Here is a 15709-nt window from a genome sequence, read left to right as displayed (position 1 = left end):
TACTGAAATAACAAAGAGAATTTAGGTGTAATTATTCAGTACTGCTCCCTCCCTTCTTCAAATTTAGTTAGTACATAGAGGTATTGGCGCCAACTGGTTCCAGCCTGGATTTTACTAGTTCTCAGAAATGTTCTCCTCCCTGTAGCTTTCTGAGAGTAGCTGTTAACGCTGTGTGGCAAATGATTAACTCTGTCACTTTGAATTTTGTATGCCTGCTTCTAAGTATGACAGACTTCAGTCTTGTAATGGAAAAAATACAAAAGTCACCTTAAGTTTTACAGTGTAACAATTTTAATAGTCCACACTAAAATAGGCAGTACAGTTTTGTAGTTCCACATTAAAAGCAATCTTGTCTTACTTAAAATGCTTCTATCTAAGGTTTCCTGCCCTCTTTCGTGTAAGGTCTGTGTCTACCGAAGTACATCTAAGAAGTACATCTAAAGTGCATTTCTCTGGCGTTAATTTGCTTTCCAACAGCAAGTCCTGAATCAGAGCAGGGCTTCCGGCTTCCTCCTCTGAGGGGCTGTGCAGTCCCTGTTGGGCTGCGAACTCAGAGAAGTACCCTTCTCACTCCCCAGGTGGCCCAAGGGGTGGAGGTCACTGGAGAACTTTTGGGAAAAAATAATTATACCAACTTCCTCTGTAGCAGGTATCTTCTCTTACCACAGAGAAATACTCAGTGCCTCCTTGAGTCATGAAATATTGACAACTCGGTCGATTTCCAGGAAAAAGAAAATCGGGGAGGCCTTGTTTGAAATACTCTGAAGTTGGCAGGATGAGACACCAGGTACTAGGGTGAGCCAGAACTCTGGGGTTTAGAACTGGGGGTAGGGAGGAGTGGTGGGAAGAGACACAGTCCCGGAAGCGCTCTGACTACTGCGTGTCCTCCTGCGGGTCACCCGGGAAGCCCGCCTCCTCCGGGGACCTGACTCCTTCGGGGAGCAGAGTAGCGCGCACTTTTCTCTTCTCTTTAAAGCGGCCCGAGCGCGAGATCTTCAAATTGCGGCGGCTGCTGCCCGATTTCTCCCCGCACAGCTTGTCTGGCTTGTGGGGGTCGCCAGCCCCCCCGAGGAGATTGGGGTGCTGATTCTCCCGGGAGCTGCTAGTCCAGTCGGGGCTGGGCGGTGCGGGCGGCACGGGCTCCCCCGGGGCAGCTTGCGTGGGAGGCTGCGTCCCCACCACTGCTTCCTTGCTTTTCTTCCTGCTGTTGGTCAGCGATTTCCACCAGGGCCCCGAGCTGCCCGTGCCGCCGCTGTCGGCCATGGCCACCCGGCCGAGGGGCGCGGGGTGCGGTGGGTGGGGAAGGGCCCGCTCTCCGGGTGGGGCTGGCGGTCTCCCGGGTGGGAGCCTAGGCAGCGGCCTGTGCAGGGGGAAGCAAACAGAACTCGGTTACGGGGTTTGTCTAAGTCACGTGCCCCCAGCCGCACTTCCTCCGCGCGCCCCGCCCCGCAGGCGACCTGCGGGGCTCCGAGATCCCGAAGCCGAGCACCCGGAGCTGCGCCACCCTCCCAGTGTCTCGCTGCACCCTCGAGGGTGAAGGCGGACGGGTGGCCTCCAGAGCGCCACCGTCTGGTCTCCAGACAGCTTGGCACGCCCCCCTCTCATTCCTGGTCTGGCCTCCCGGGCGGGTGCGGTGGTCCGCGCTCTCGGGGCGCCCCAGGTTCCCGGGCCTCTGAATGAATCCAGCTCGAGAGGGAAGCTGGCCTTGTCCTGTCACCTTGTCTGACTGTAGAGGGATGCCCAAAGGTGACCCACTTGGCCCAGAGGGGCCTCCTCTTGGATGAGCACCTGGGAGGAGGGCGCCCGGGAGCGAGCGCATCTCCGCTATAGGTGAGCACTGAATATCAGACCCGTCAACAGTTCCGAAATTTCCCTCAGACGCTTTTTTCCCCATAGACTTCTGTCACAGGATCTTTTTCAATGTGGTTTTTCAGGGGGAACTGAGATGCCAATAAGAGCGAGGGGGCAAGCTCACGGTGTTGTGTTTCTCTTAAATTCTTTTTTTGACAGAACTTCTGCCTTGTCGCTTTCAGAGAAGCATGTCTAGACTTAACTTCCCTTGAAAACCGCCATCCCACGCTTCCTTTTATTCCCCAGAGACCAATCTTACGTCTCTTGGAAGCCACCCCCAGCGGATGGTTGAGATGAGGCCAAGCGGCAAACGTCCTCGTCTCTTAGTTCTTTATTAAAATATGCGCCGAGCCTATTTGTACCAGGCAACCCCACTTTTGAGATTTTTAGTTACAAATTAAAAATTGCTCTGTGTGTGTGTGTGTGTGTGTGTGTTTGTGTGTGTTTTCCTCCCGCAGTTCCTCCCTCCAGAGAAAAACTTGCTGTGCGCAACCGGGAACTCCAAACAGTTGTGCTTCTCCCCAGCTTTAAAAACAGCGCACTGCGGAGCGAAAAGGCTGCTTATTGTTACTGAAGGTGCTGGCATGGGCAGCGAGAATACGGCGAGCACTTCTGTGCTGGGTCTACACGCATTAACTCCACAAATGCGCGGGATTCGCTGGTGCCGCGGAGCATTTCCAGGTTTCTCCAGGGCTCCTTCCCATCCCACGCGCCAGGCGCTCCCGGGTTTGCCCGCGCGCGGGGGAGCGAAAGTTTAGCGGTGTTTGTTGTTGGACGCTGGGCTCCCGGAACCGCTGGGAAAGTTTGAGCGCCTACGCGAGGCGGCGCGGCAGCCTCCGAGGCAGAGACCTGGGCCCCGGCTCCTCCCCAGGACGCCCCGAGGACACACTCGGGGTGCGACTTGAAAACAATAGAAGATAAAACCGCCTAAAGTTCTTCCAGTAAAAAGGCACCCACTCCTTCCTCGCCCCCCCTTCCCGGCACGGTTTGCACTTGGGTTTGCAAACATCCTGCTCCCTCTATTGTACAGATCGGAGAAGCACCCCCAAGTTATTCATTGGTGGTGGTGGTGGGGTGTCCTGATGGCTGTCTTCGGTCTTCCATTCTACATTCTCTTTTCCACGACCAACTGTGTGCGCGGAAACGCTTTGCACTAATTACGCAAGGAAAAGACTGCAAATTACAGAAATGTACGCGGAAAGTTGCGGCTCGCAATTTCTCCCCAGGAGCTGAGGGGAGCACCCCAGGTTGACACCCCGGAATGGGCTCTGTCTTGGCGGACGCAAAATCACCCTAATCGCTCACCTGTTCGGGCTTCCCAGGATCCCACGACTCCAAGTCGCCCTCACCTCCAAGAGAACGGAGGGAGTGCTCTTGGGACAACTTGGAAGCCCGGCGCAGGGTCCCTCCCGCGCAGTCTTGGGGAGGTCGGGCTTCTTTCTGGAAGGTGTGTCAGCCGAAATCTCTGCAGTCCAGCGAAGCCGATTGCTGCTGCTGCTGCTGCTGCTGGTGGTGGTCTTCCCGGGCGCCTCCGACTTCGGCCCGCCGCAGTGGTGGCGGCAGTTCTGGGCCCGCGGCGCGTTCGGCTCCAGCCGGAGGGCGCCCGGCAAGCAGGTGCCAGGCTCACTGTCCCAGGTGAAGGACCACGCAGGCTCTCCGGGTTAGTACGCCTGTCATTCTCCCGCGCGTCCCTCTTCCCTGCTAGCGCGGCCGGGCAGCCGCGGGGAGATCGGCTGCTCGCTCTGGTGCATTGGTCCTGCTTACACGTCGGTCCTCTGCACGGGAAAAGACCTCTATCTGTCCACCTGCTGGTTATTCGCCAAGTGATTCGAGAAACCAGAACTCCGGGGTCAGAGGGGAAAAAGGAAAAAAAAAAAAAAAACCAACAACAAACAACCGAGGAGGCGGCCACAGCTGCCACAGGTGCAGGTAGGAACTTGGCGTTCCCGCCCTCCAGGAGACGAGATTGGATCGGGTCGCGTACGTGACGCCGGCCTGGGGTGTCTGATTGGAGAAACGCCGCGCGGCGCCGCTCGCCGGCCGGGCTCCTCAAAGAAGAAACGCTAGAAGAGATCGTAGACCGAGAGACCGCGTGTGTCCGTAGGTGGGTTCCGCTGCGTAAATGTAAATGTCGCCCCAGCTGTCCCTCTGCCCCTGCCCTGAGTTCTTTTTCCCCCCCTTCCTCTCCGGTCCCTAACCATGGCCACTCAGCTCCCAGGATTCCGGTTTGTAATTCCCAGGAGCTGTTTCATACCCGGGCAAAATGTTGCCGAGTTGCAGGCACTCTTGGTTGAAAGCCGTAATGTTAACAAGTTCTCGGTTTAACAAGCTGTTAACAAGGCGCTGTTTCCAGCGTTTTCTGGGGGGCTGACTCGTTTGGTTCTCACAGGAGCCCTAGGACGCAGGTGCTATTATTTTCCTCACTTGACAGGCGAGGAGACCCTAGAGCTGAAAGCAAAAGGGTTGTTGAGAGTTGCGCGGCTGTAGCAGAGCCGGCTTTGAACCCAGGCGGTCTGATCCAGCTCCCACGGTCTTCACTAGCGCCCGGAATCGCACCCTGTCAATCTTGGGCTCTTAAAACGACCAAGTGAGGATGTGAATTTCCTTCCCTCAGGTCCGGAAGTCCAATGGACAGACACTCCACCTGGGGAGTACAGATCCAGCCTTGAGCCGCTACAGGAAGTGAGCCAGTGGATTTCTACAAGGCTTCAGGGGGCTTTTTGCTCCTGGGAACGTCTGTGTACTTTTTATTGGTTGGGCAGAAAAACATTGGCATAGGTCTTTCCGCTAATGAAAGCAGAGGTGCGACCTGCTTTATCTTCCAGGATGTTCATCCCTTTTTTTTTTTTTTTAAGATTTTATTTATTTATTTGACAGAGAGAGACCACAAGTAGGCAGAGAGGCAGGCAGAGAGAGAGGAGGAAGCAGGCTCGCCGCTGAGCAGAGAGCCTGATGTGGGGCTTGATCTCAGGACCCTAGGATCATGACTTGAGCCAAAGGCAGAGGCTTTAACCCACTGAGCCACCCAGGCGTCCCTGTTCTTCCTTTTCAAAGCCCTATTTTCATGTTCCTTCAGGTCCTGAGTAACTCCTCTGAAGGAGTGTGTATAGAGCAACTGACATCTGAGCATCTTTGTTCTGAGGACTTTATAAAGCATAAAAATAGGGAAAGGCATGATGACTACTTCAAATAACTTACAACGTAGAATTAATGGAAAGAAATTTTTATAGAGTATTTCAATGCCTGAACTAGGATAAAATAGGAATACTTTATATCATTAATTCTTAATTTAACATTCTTGGATTTTTAAGTGATAGGCACAGCAGTGCATATTTGAAAGTGAGGCAACTTCACACATTTATTGTGATTAGTTTTAGAGAGTAAACTTTCAGAGCATGAGGACTGGAACAGATGCAGGCCACCCCCTGGGAGGGGAGGACAGGACAATCCATTCTAGTGCTATCCCATCACAGATGAAGCCACTGGATCAAGGAGGAAGGCTTAAAAAGGAGATACTTCCACAGCTTCCCTTGTAATTAGGCATACCCATAGATCCAGTTCTGGGGCCATATGGAAGACTTCTGGAATTGTTTCTTCCCTGGATAAAGGACAGAGCCTTCTGAGAGAAGACTATCTTTTGCTATACCCTTGATTCTTACATTTAAATATAGCATGAGGGTGTGATGTCTGGTATTTCAGCAGCCATTTTGCAACAGTGAGGCAATAGGCATGGGAATAAAAACCAGCATGCTAAGGAGGATGGCATGGGAGTATGGGAAGTGTCCAGGTCTTGGTATTGAGAAGCCCCTGAAAGAATCTTGGAACCATCTACCTCCAGACAACTGGTTGAGTGAGGTAATATACATTCTTATGATTTAGGCACAGATTTAAATACAGTTTCCTGTTACTAGCAGCCAAAAAGTGTTCTCCTTGATACAGTCTATTAGAGAAAAAAAATTATGTTGTTTGAAGGTAAAAAAGAGAATATTGTCACATTTTTTTTTTTTCTGACCAACCTTCATAGTTCTTTATGGAAGGAGGATTTAGTGAAATGTTTAAATGATGGGAATATTTATAGAGACAGAGAATGCATCTGTAAAATAAGTCACTTTGATTGAAAAGTTGATTTATCTATCCAGTGACTAGTGGGTGACTTTTAATTTTATAGAATTTAAATATGCTTAAATTGGTCAATGCTTACTTAATATTTTATCTTGTCATTTTTTTTCAAAATGTGTTGATGGCTTGAGTAAGGACATTTCCTTCCTTCTTCTCTCTTTCTAATTAAATTGCTTCTTTCTCAGGTGCACCTTTAAGTGCAATAAATGATAATATTCAAAGGTGAAAGAGAATGAATTCCTAGAGGGCAATATTTGCCTACTAGAAATTAAAATAAGAACTTTCAAGGTTAAACCTGGCCTTTGTAATCGTAGCAGACCTGGCATTGCCTTGGAGTCTGGGAAATTGATTATTTTCCCTTAAAGCATTTATAGTGGGACCTGAATAATGGAAAACCTACAATAAGAAAATTTAAGAAATACAGCTGATCAAAATGCAGAAAATAAAAGTCATTTACATTCATTTCACCCAGAGCTAACCGTGGCTAAGGTCTATTCTTTTTGCCCTATATTTGCATTTCCTCTTTTAATCTTTTCCCTTTCCTCCCTTCCTTCATTCCTTTATTTTTTCGAGGATTTATTTATTTGAGAGAGAGAGTGTGAGAGAGGATCGGGGGAGGGGCAGAGGAGGAGAGAGAGAGAGAATCTCAAGCAGACTTCCTGCTGAGTGCAAAGCCTATCTGCCTCTGTGGGGCTCTATCTCACCACCCTGAAATCATGACCTGAGGCGAAATCAAGCGCTGGATGCTTAGCAGACTGAGACACCCAGACGGCCCCCCTTCATTCCTTTCTTTTATGGATGCTTACATTCTTTGAAAATTAGATGCTCTTCTTTCTCCAGCTCCTTTAGGTGTGTAAGATTAGCTTGTGTTTTTGAAACTTTACCTAATTTTTTGAGAAAGACTTGTATTACTATGTACTTCTCTCTTAGGACCACCTTTGCTGTATCTCAAAGGTTTCGAACAGTTGTGTTTTCATTTTTTGTTTGTTTCCATAAATTTTTTAAATTCTTCTTTAATTTCCTGGTTGACCCATTAATTCTTTAGTAGGATTCTCTTTAACCTCCAAGTGTTTGCTTTCTTTCCAAATTTCCTCTTGTGATTGAGTTCAAGTTTCAAAGCATTGTGGTCTGAAAATATGCAGGGAATAATCCAAGTCTTTTGGTACCAGTTGAGACCCGATTTGTGACCCAGTATGTGATCTATTCTGGAGAATGTGCCATGTGCTCGAGGGAAGAATGTGTATTCTGTTGCTTTAGGATGGAATGCTCTCTGTATATCTGTTAGGTCCATCTGGTCCAGTGTGTCATTCAAAGACCTTGTTTCCTTGTTGATCTTCTGCTTAGATGATTGGTCCATTGCTGTGGGTGTTGAAATCCCCTACTATTATTACCAATGTTATTTCTTTAATTTTGTTATTAATTGGTTGCTTCCAAGTTAGGAGCATACATTTTTATAATTGTTAGATCTTCTTCTTGGATAGACCCTGTAAGTATGATTCAGTATCTCTCATCATCCCTTAATACAGTCTTTAGTTTAAAATCTAATTTGTCTGATGTGAGGATTGCTACCCCAACTGTAGTGATCTGAAGGCACATGTGCACCCCAATGCTGATAGCAGCAATGCGCACAATAGCCAAACTGTGGAAAGAGCCCAGATGTCCATCGACAGATGAATGGATAAAGGAGGTGTGGTATATATATGTATACACAATGGAATATTATTCAGCCATCAGAAAGGATGAATGCTTTTCATTTACATCAACATGGGTGGAGCTGGAGGGTATGATGCTGAATGAAATAAAGACAATTATCATATGGTTTCACTCATACGTGGAATATAAGAAACAGTGGAGAGGATCACAGGGGAAGGAAGGGAAAACTGAATGGGAAGAAATCAGAGAGGGAGACAAACCTTGAGAGACTATAGGAAACAAGTAGAGGGTTGCTGGAGGGGAGGTGGGTAGGGGGATGGGGTAATTAGTGATGGGCATCAAGGAGGGTACGTGATGTGATGAGCACTGGGTGTTATATGCAACTGATAAATTATTGAACACTACACCTGAAAATAATGACGTACTATATGTTGGCTAATTGAATTTAAGTGAAAAAAATAAAGTCTTCTGAGTATCTAAAAAATTTTTTAAAAAAAGAAAAGAAAATTAGATGCTCATCTCCCATGGCCTGTTCCTTTCGAGTTACCAGTGTCCTGGTAATTTGATATTTCCTTTCTGTGTTTTCACATCGGCGTTGGTGGATTTAGTTTATAAACTTCAGAGAGTGGGCATTACATCTGCCTGAAGCTGGGATCCACTTGTTAGAGCCTTCCGTCCTGTACCCTGTCAGGTTAACATGGAGGCGTATATAGAAGAACACAGATTGTGAGTCAAAATCACTTTGGTTTTATACTTGACCCAAGCAAGGCTCATTGGCACCTGGCCCCTCTCTGAAATTCAAGCCACGCCAGCTGACTCTTCCTAACGCCACTCTTCCTCCTACTTCACAATCTTGTTTCTCTGTATTCTTGGATACTATTGTATGCTCCTCATTTTCCTTAAAAAACTGCTTGTATGGAGAGTGAAGGCCTAAAGCAAACAAAACTTCTCTAGGAAGGATTTTCCAGATTTTAGGGGCACTAGTGGACAGGACCATTTTATACTAAGTTCATGGTTTGAGGAGTTTGGGGCAATGAAAGCAAGAGATCTATGTATGCACTTACCCTTGGTCATACCCTCTGGGGACAAATCCACCCATTATTCCCCAACCCCCTAACAGATCTTTTCTGTTCTAAAGCAACTTAATTATCCATGCAGACCTGTGGAGGATAGGAAACGTGGGTACAGCTTACTTCTAAGTTGTTTAAACCCTGAGGTTGTGGCCCTTCGGGTAAAAAACAGGAGGATCGCTCTTCTTTGGGTGAGCCCTATGCTTCTGATTCCGTCCCTCTTTTTCCATGAGGCTATCAAAACCTGAAGCTGATTTGGTGCCCAATTGTTTTCAGCAGGGGAGTTCATCCAAATAACAGCCTGCCACTGACAGGAATGGGTGTGTTTGAAATATATTATAAATTGTTTGCTTGGTGTTTGTCCCGCACGATTAGATACAATTTTCTTATTTATTTATTGTCTGACTCCCTCACTAGAGAATGAATCCCATTTTATTTAATGACTATTTATATGACGATCAGAGCACTTCCTGTGTATGAGGTATAGTTCTGTTTTATAAATATTAACTCTTTTAATCCTAAAAGTTCAAGTGAAATAGGCACCGTTATTATTCGTTATTATTCTAGAAAAGGTAACTGAGACCCTAAGAACTTCCGTTACTTGCTCGGGGTCACCCGGCTGGTAGGTATCAGAGCCAGCATTTGACCTTGGAGAAACTGGCTTGAGAGTCCAGGGACCTTACTAATCCCTGGGCTGTGTGTTTCTCCTTGAACGCTAAGACATGTCATTAATCAATCTTCAGGATGTGACAGGCTGCTGTGCAGTAACCATTCTTAGTAGTGTTGAATGAGTGACCATCAAATTCATTAATATAAATGCTTCATAGGTTATGATATGATTGACTTATAAAAATAAATGTAAGGACAATGGCAATGTAACAGAATTTCAGTCTGTTATTGCATACCATTATAGCCTGATTTTAATTCTGAGATGTGAGTAGTGTAAGTGGACCAAATTATCTGACAGATTTTTGCTGTTCTGGTTACAAAATTGGAAAAATACTATCATGTTGCAATGCTTTGAAGGAGATGCGTGAGGTGGTGGGACAGGGATGGGGCAGAATAATGTAATACCAGAGGATGGCTACTGAGATTTTATTAAATCTTGTATTTAGGGAAGAAATGAATGATCTGGAGGACATGACATTGTGACACAAGCAAGACTCCCCGGCACATCCTGACTCAGGAAACAAAGGTAATTCAACTTTATTGTTTGTTAGAAAATCATCAGTGTAAATAGAAATCATGTGTTACCATCCAAGGTAATGTTCTCCGGCTGGTCACCTGGTTCCAGGTCATGGCTGGGGTAAACTGTTATCGGCTGTTGTTAATTTCTCTTTTCAAGGGGTTGGTTGGGTTATGCTCTGTTTGCCAGGTTATATTTTTTCTTTTGTGGTCTGTGTGTCAGCTCAGTGCGTCACATGCCTACTGGCAGAAGGTGGGTATCTGATGGAAGGGTAACATGAGGCAGGAAGGGAATCTTTTGGCTTCCCCATCTGCATCGAGGCCAGTGTCAAACTTACACTGTTAGAAATCTGTAAGAAATACCTACTTTTATCAGTCAGGCTGTCAGGGGAGGTCACCGAAGTTTTGGGACTCGACTCTGCTCAATGCTAACACAGGTATATCTCACACTCTACAGTCATAGTGAGTGTTTAGATTTACCCATTTGATGTAATTTCATTTACATGGGGGGAGAAATTGCTTGAACTGCAGCCCTGAACCTTTTATAACAATGGTAAGTTTAAAATTCTGACGGTGGACTTTTCACTTTACTGTGCGGTTACTCAAAAATGCATAGTATTCTTTTCGCTTTTTTTTAATGGCAGAAGAACCTTGAAAGAAAGCTACTCTAAGCCCAACAGTTTATTGTAGAAAGTTGACGCAATTTGCTCAAAGTCATGAGATTTTAAGTTGGGGGGGCTATTTTGATCTGTTTTTAGTTACTCTTCCCCTAATACAGCTTTCTGCTCATATGGCTGTTTGAATCTCATATTGCCTTTTAATTAATCATTAGATCAGTAAACATTTGTTGGTTTCAGACTATTACATCAAAAGAGATCGTCATACTTTAAACAATTCTGATGAGGTCCGTGTTTTCTGTTTCCCACTTGGAACAATGCTAAATCATATGTGGCTGTTTAAATATTAAAGCCCTATGGAATCAGAGCACTCAAAGCTCAAATTAACGCTGAGAATTGTAATTACATACATTTCTTGTGAAAAGACTTGATGGTCGGTTTGAATTACTAGCTGTGTGGCTTTGGGAAAATTACTTAATATCTTTAGGCTCTGGTTTCCTTAAATGTAAAGTGGGGATAATACTATCTACTTCTCTGGGTAGTTGCCAAGATTAAAGTAGACAATACATTTATTAAAGTCCCTAGCACAGTGCCTAACACATAATAGGCACTCAGCAAATGTTAGTTTCTCCTTGACTAATTTCTTTCATTGGCTGTGTGGGAAAATTATGTGAACAAACTGTATAAATCAATCACTTCCAAGGGCTTTTTGAAAATAATGAGAGTCTTAGGAGAGCACTGTTGTCGTTGTTGGTTGAGGTCAAATTCCGCCCGCCCCGAATATGATGTTAAAATTTACTGGAGAGTATTTAATACACAGCTATTTGCAATAAATCTAACTTTTTTCAGGAACACACTTAATGATGAAATCAAATCAGGCAGAAGTTTTCTCTATGTGTTTCAAGAATGCTCTTTATCCTGTCTGTACTGAAATTGTGTTACCTGCAGTTAAAGGAGGAAGTGTGCTCAGTTAAGCTTGGAAGCAGTGTTACCAGAAAAGGATTAACAAATCATAAGACAAAATCCTTAGAAGGAAGGTCAGTAGCAGACTGTGGCTAGGGCACAAGCCAAGGAATAAGTTTCACATGTGCTGCTCCATTAGTTCCTGGAATCTTGATGGACAACCTGCATCCGCGAATCGTGCCCGGAGGAGGGAAAGAATGAGAGCATCGTGTTCTCTGCTGTGTTAGACAACATGGCACTACTTCTCGTTTTCAAAAATTAGCTTTTTTAATTTAATTTTATTTTTTTAAAATATTTCATTTATTTGACAGAGAGATAGTGAGAGAGAGAGAGAGAGGGAGGGAGCCTGATAGCAAGAGAGAGAGCCCACAAGCAGGGGGAGTGGCAGGCAGAGGGAGAAGCAGGCTCTCTGCTGAGCGGGGAGCCAGACCCCAGCCTCAATCCCAGGACCCTGGGATCCTGACCTGAGCTGAAGGCTGTTACTTAACCAACTGAGCCAGCCAGGGACCCCTAGCTTTTATGTTATTAAAGTAGTATATGCACAGGTAGGTTAAAAGCCCAATGTTATTGAAGGCTTATAGCCAATTATTAGAGCTTCTTATCTCGTTCCTCCCTGTGGTCCCTTCTGCAACCACTTTCAACAACTTTGGCTTTTCATTCCTGGCATTAACATATCTCTGCATTTCTAAGTAATATGCGTATTGTGCTGTCTTTTGACTTAGCAATATTAGACGTTCTCTATTAATTTCCTATGATGGTAGCTGAGGACTTGGTTCTCTTATCCTGTGCCTTCTGCTTCCCTCTCCCATTTTCCCACCAGAGTCATTTTACAGCCTTTGTTCAGCTGACTGTTTCATGTTTATACTATTGTGCCTGTATAAATATTATTCAGACAAAGCATTATAGGGTGCAGATCACTGTATCTGCTTTCTTTTGTCTTTTCCTGAAGCTAATAAGGGCCCTCTTCCCCCCTTTCTTTTGGTCCTTTTTCTAGTTCTTTCTTACGCCTTCCAGTGGTTTCTTGGTATGCTTTTCTACAAGTCCAATCAAATCAATATACACTTGTTCCCTTTTGGTTTTCCCCCAAATATGGCTCCTGGACACCTCCTTCTCCTTCCAGATGCACTGATCTCTCTTTCTCTCTCTCTCTCTCTCTCTCTCTCTGGCCTGCTGCACAGCCTTCTCCTAGGAATGTCTTGAGTTGGATTTCCCATTTCCTGGATTTTGAGTCCCTTTCTTTCTTGCTGGACTCCCTGGTTTTGGTGACGGTCAGCTGGTGCTGCAGCAGGAGGCATGGTGGTGGCAGTGCTCAGTATGGCTAGCTCTTCTGTCACGTGGTTCCAGTCTGGCCTCTTCATCCTCTGTGCCTTGCACACAGCTATTCTCCTGGGACCTCCTTTGACCCTTATTCTAGAGAGTTCCTTTGTGCAAAGACACAGAGTGAAACTTGCTTTACCCACTGTGCTATAATTAATTCAAATGGATCATGGATTTTTAAAAAAAGATTTTATTTATTTATTCAACAGAGAGAGAGAGAACAAGTAGGCAGAGTGGCAGGCAGAGGGAGAGGGAGAAGCAGGGTCTCTGCTGAGCAGGGATCCCAACGTGGGACTCGATCCCAGGATCCTGGAATCATGACCCGAGCAGAAGGCAGCCGCCAAACTAACTGAGCCACTCTGGCATCCCTAGATCATGGATTTTAAATGTAAATGTAAATGTAAAGCTATACAACTTTTAGAATAAAATATTGAAACTCTTTGCAGCGTAGGACAAGGTGAAGGATTCTTAGACACAGACACAGCTAACGTACAATCCATAAAATAAAAAATCACTAAATTGGATTTCAAAACTAAAAAAAAAAAAAAAACCTTTTGTTCTGAAAAGACTCTGTTAAGAGGAACCGAAAACAAACTATAGATGGGGAGAAAATATTTGCAAACCACGTATCTGACAAAGGCCTTACACTTAAAATATATAAAGGGCTCTCGAAATTCAATAGTAAAAAATCAGTTACAAAATGGGCAACGGGGTGTCTGGGTGCTCAGCTGGTTTAGCATCGGACTCTTCATTTTGGCTCAGGTTATGATCTCAGAGTTGTGAGACTGAGCCCATGTTGGGCTCTGTGCTAGGCATGGAGCCTGCATAAGAGTCTCTTTCTCTCCCTCTCCTGCTCCCCAACCCCACATGCACTTTATCTCTAAAATAAATAAAATGGGCAAGGGACATGAATGGATGTTTCACTAAACTGGAGATACAGGTGACAGATGAGCACTTGAAAAGATGCACAGTGTCACGAACCATTAGTGAAATGCAAATTAGAACCACAGTGAGATATTAACAGGCACTTATCAGAATGGCTAAAATAGAAAATTTTGGCAGCACCAAATGCTGGTGAGAATGTAGAGAAATGGAATCACTTTTTTTTTTTTTGCATGTTTATAGCAGCTTTATGGGGAATAGCCAAAAAACTGGAAACAAAGCAAATGTCCATCAATCGAGAAATGTGTAAACAAACTGTATTCTCTCCAAATACAGACTACTGCTTAATAAGAGAAGGAAGTGAACTCTTATTTTTTTTTAAAAGATTTTATTTATTTATTTTTCAGAAAGAGACAGACAGAACAAGCAGGGGGAGCAGCAGGCAGGGGAAGAAGCAGGCTCTCTGCTCACCAGGGAGCACGATATGGGACTCGATCCCAGAACCCTGAGCAGATGCTTAACTGATTGAGCCACCCAGGTGCCCTGAAATGAGCTCTTGGTACATGCTACAACTTGGACAGATCTCAGAGTAATGATGCTGAGTAAAAGAAGCCAGACCAAAAAAGTATACATACTGTATGATTTTGTTATATAAAACTCTAGGAAATGCAACTTAATATATGGGACAGAGGGGGAGAAGGACAGGGAGGGAGATGAGAGAGAGATTGAAAAAGGCCACAAGAAAACTTTTGGAGGTGATTAAATGTAAAATGGTGCAGCTGCTCTGGAAAAGTTCAGGTAGTTCCTTAAAAAACTCAACACAGAAACATAAGCCAGCAGTGGCTTTCCTGGGCATTTGTCTCAGAGAAGTGAAGACCTGCATTCACACACACACACACCTGTAAGTGAATGTGGATACAGCTTCATTCATGGTAGCCCCAAACTGGAAACAATCTAGATGCCCTTCATTTGGGTGAGTGATAAAACTGTGGGGGAACCCCCCCCCAACACAAAGGCTGTGGGAACTCCATCCCACAGAGTATGTCTCAGCAATAAAAATGGGACAAGCTCCAGGGGCGCCTGGGTGACTCAGTTGTTGGGTGTCTGCCTTCTACTCAGGTCATAATCCCAGGGGCCTGGGATCCAGCCCCATATTGGGCTCCCTGCTTGGCAGGAAGCCTGCTTCTTCCTCTCCCACTCCCTCTGCTTGTGTTCTCTCTCTTGCTGTTTCTCTTTCTGTCAAATAAATAAATAAAATCTTTTAAAAAAATTGGACAAACTCTGGTTTTACACAACCATTTTGATGAATCTCCAGAAAATGATGCAGAGTGAAGAGAGCCAGGGCCAAAATGTTACATACTGTTTGATTCCCTTTATATAATGTTCTCAGAATGACAACATTATGAATCTGGAGAACAGTTATTTGTAGGGGACAGGGATGGGGAATGGGCTGGGGTGGGCATGGGTACCAAGAGACAGCAGGAAGAAGTTAGATTGTGTCTTGATTTTGGTGGTTGTTACCCAAATCTGTATACACATGGGATAAAACAGCATCCAGCTATACTCACACACATAGATATGTGAATGTGGACTTAGACACCTGTGGGAACCGAGTAGGGTCTGTAGTCTTGTCAGCTGGTCATTTTCCTGGTTTGGTGATGTACTACAGTTATATAAGTTGTCACCACTGGGGAAGCAGAATGAATGATACTTCTGACTCTTTACTTGCTTCTTAACTTTTAATTATTTCAAAATAAAAAGTTTAAAACACTCAGCATCTAGTGAGGTAAAAAGCAGCACTGTCTGGTTATGCCCCAGGGCTCCTTCTCTCTCGAATCCTGTGCCAGGACTCAACTTCTCATGGGACCAGGATCCTGCAGGAGGTCCAAGTGCTGGGCAAGCTAGAACCTGAATCTAACATTTTCATTTCTCTCATACAAGGCTATTCTCACCTTTTCCCTATAAAAATGTGCCAAGTAGCCCAATTCCAGTGGTGTGTTCTTCTAGGCCTCTACTCAAGATGCCTCTTGACTGGGTACTCGAAGAAGGGGA

General features: G+C 45.2%; 1 protein-coding gene and 1 long non-coding RNA gene across 2 annotated transcripts in view; one reads left to right on the top strand and one right to left on the bottom strand.

Annotated features, from left to right (window-relative positions):
- Positions 1 to 268: 268 nt before the first annotated feature.
- On the bottom strand, positions 269 to 3353 carry PRR15 (proline rich 15). Its single transcript, XM_044246303.1, has 2 exons — positions 3157 to 3353; positions 269 to 1360 (listed from the first exon to the last, which is right to left on the bottom strand). Exon 2 carries the CDS (start codon positions 1261 to 1263, stop codon positions 874 to 876), a length of 390 nt encoding a protein of 129 aa, XP_044102238.1. The 5' UTR covers positions 1264 to 1360; positions 3157 to 3353; the 3' UTR covers positions 269 to 873.
- A 7-nt stretch (positions 3354 to 3360) lies between these two features.
- LOC122904945 overlaps positions 3361 to 15709 on the top strand; it is a 30515-nt gene continuing 18166 nt past the window's right edge. The window contains exons 1-2 of the long non-coding RNA XR_006384286.1: positions 3361 to 3955; positions 9809 to 9888. This is a non-coding gene — a long non-coding RNA (uncharacterized LOC122904945). The remainder of the gene's footprint in view (positions 3956 to 9808; positions 9889 to 15709) is intronic.

The sequence above is a fragment of the Neovison vison genome, chromosome 4 (assembly GCF_020171115.1).
Source record: "Neovison vison isolate M4711 chromosome 4, ASM_NN_V1, whole genome shotgun sequence".
Taxonomy (NCBI): Eukaryota; Metazoa; Chordata; class Mammalia; order Carnivora; family Mustelidae; genus Neogale; species Neogale vison.
Note: the sequence above shows the minus strand (reverse complement) of the source record. Positions and strands in the feature narration are given on the sequence as shown.

Bases quoted from the DNA above. Each gene is read 5' to 3' on its own strand.
- PRR15 (XM_044246303.1), bottom strand. From the start codon at position 1,263: ATGGCCGACAGCGGCGGCACGGGCAGCTCGGGGCCCTGGTGGAAATCG.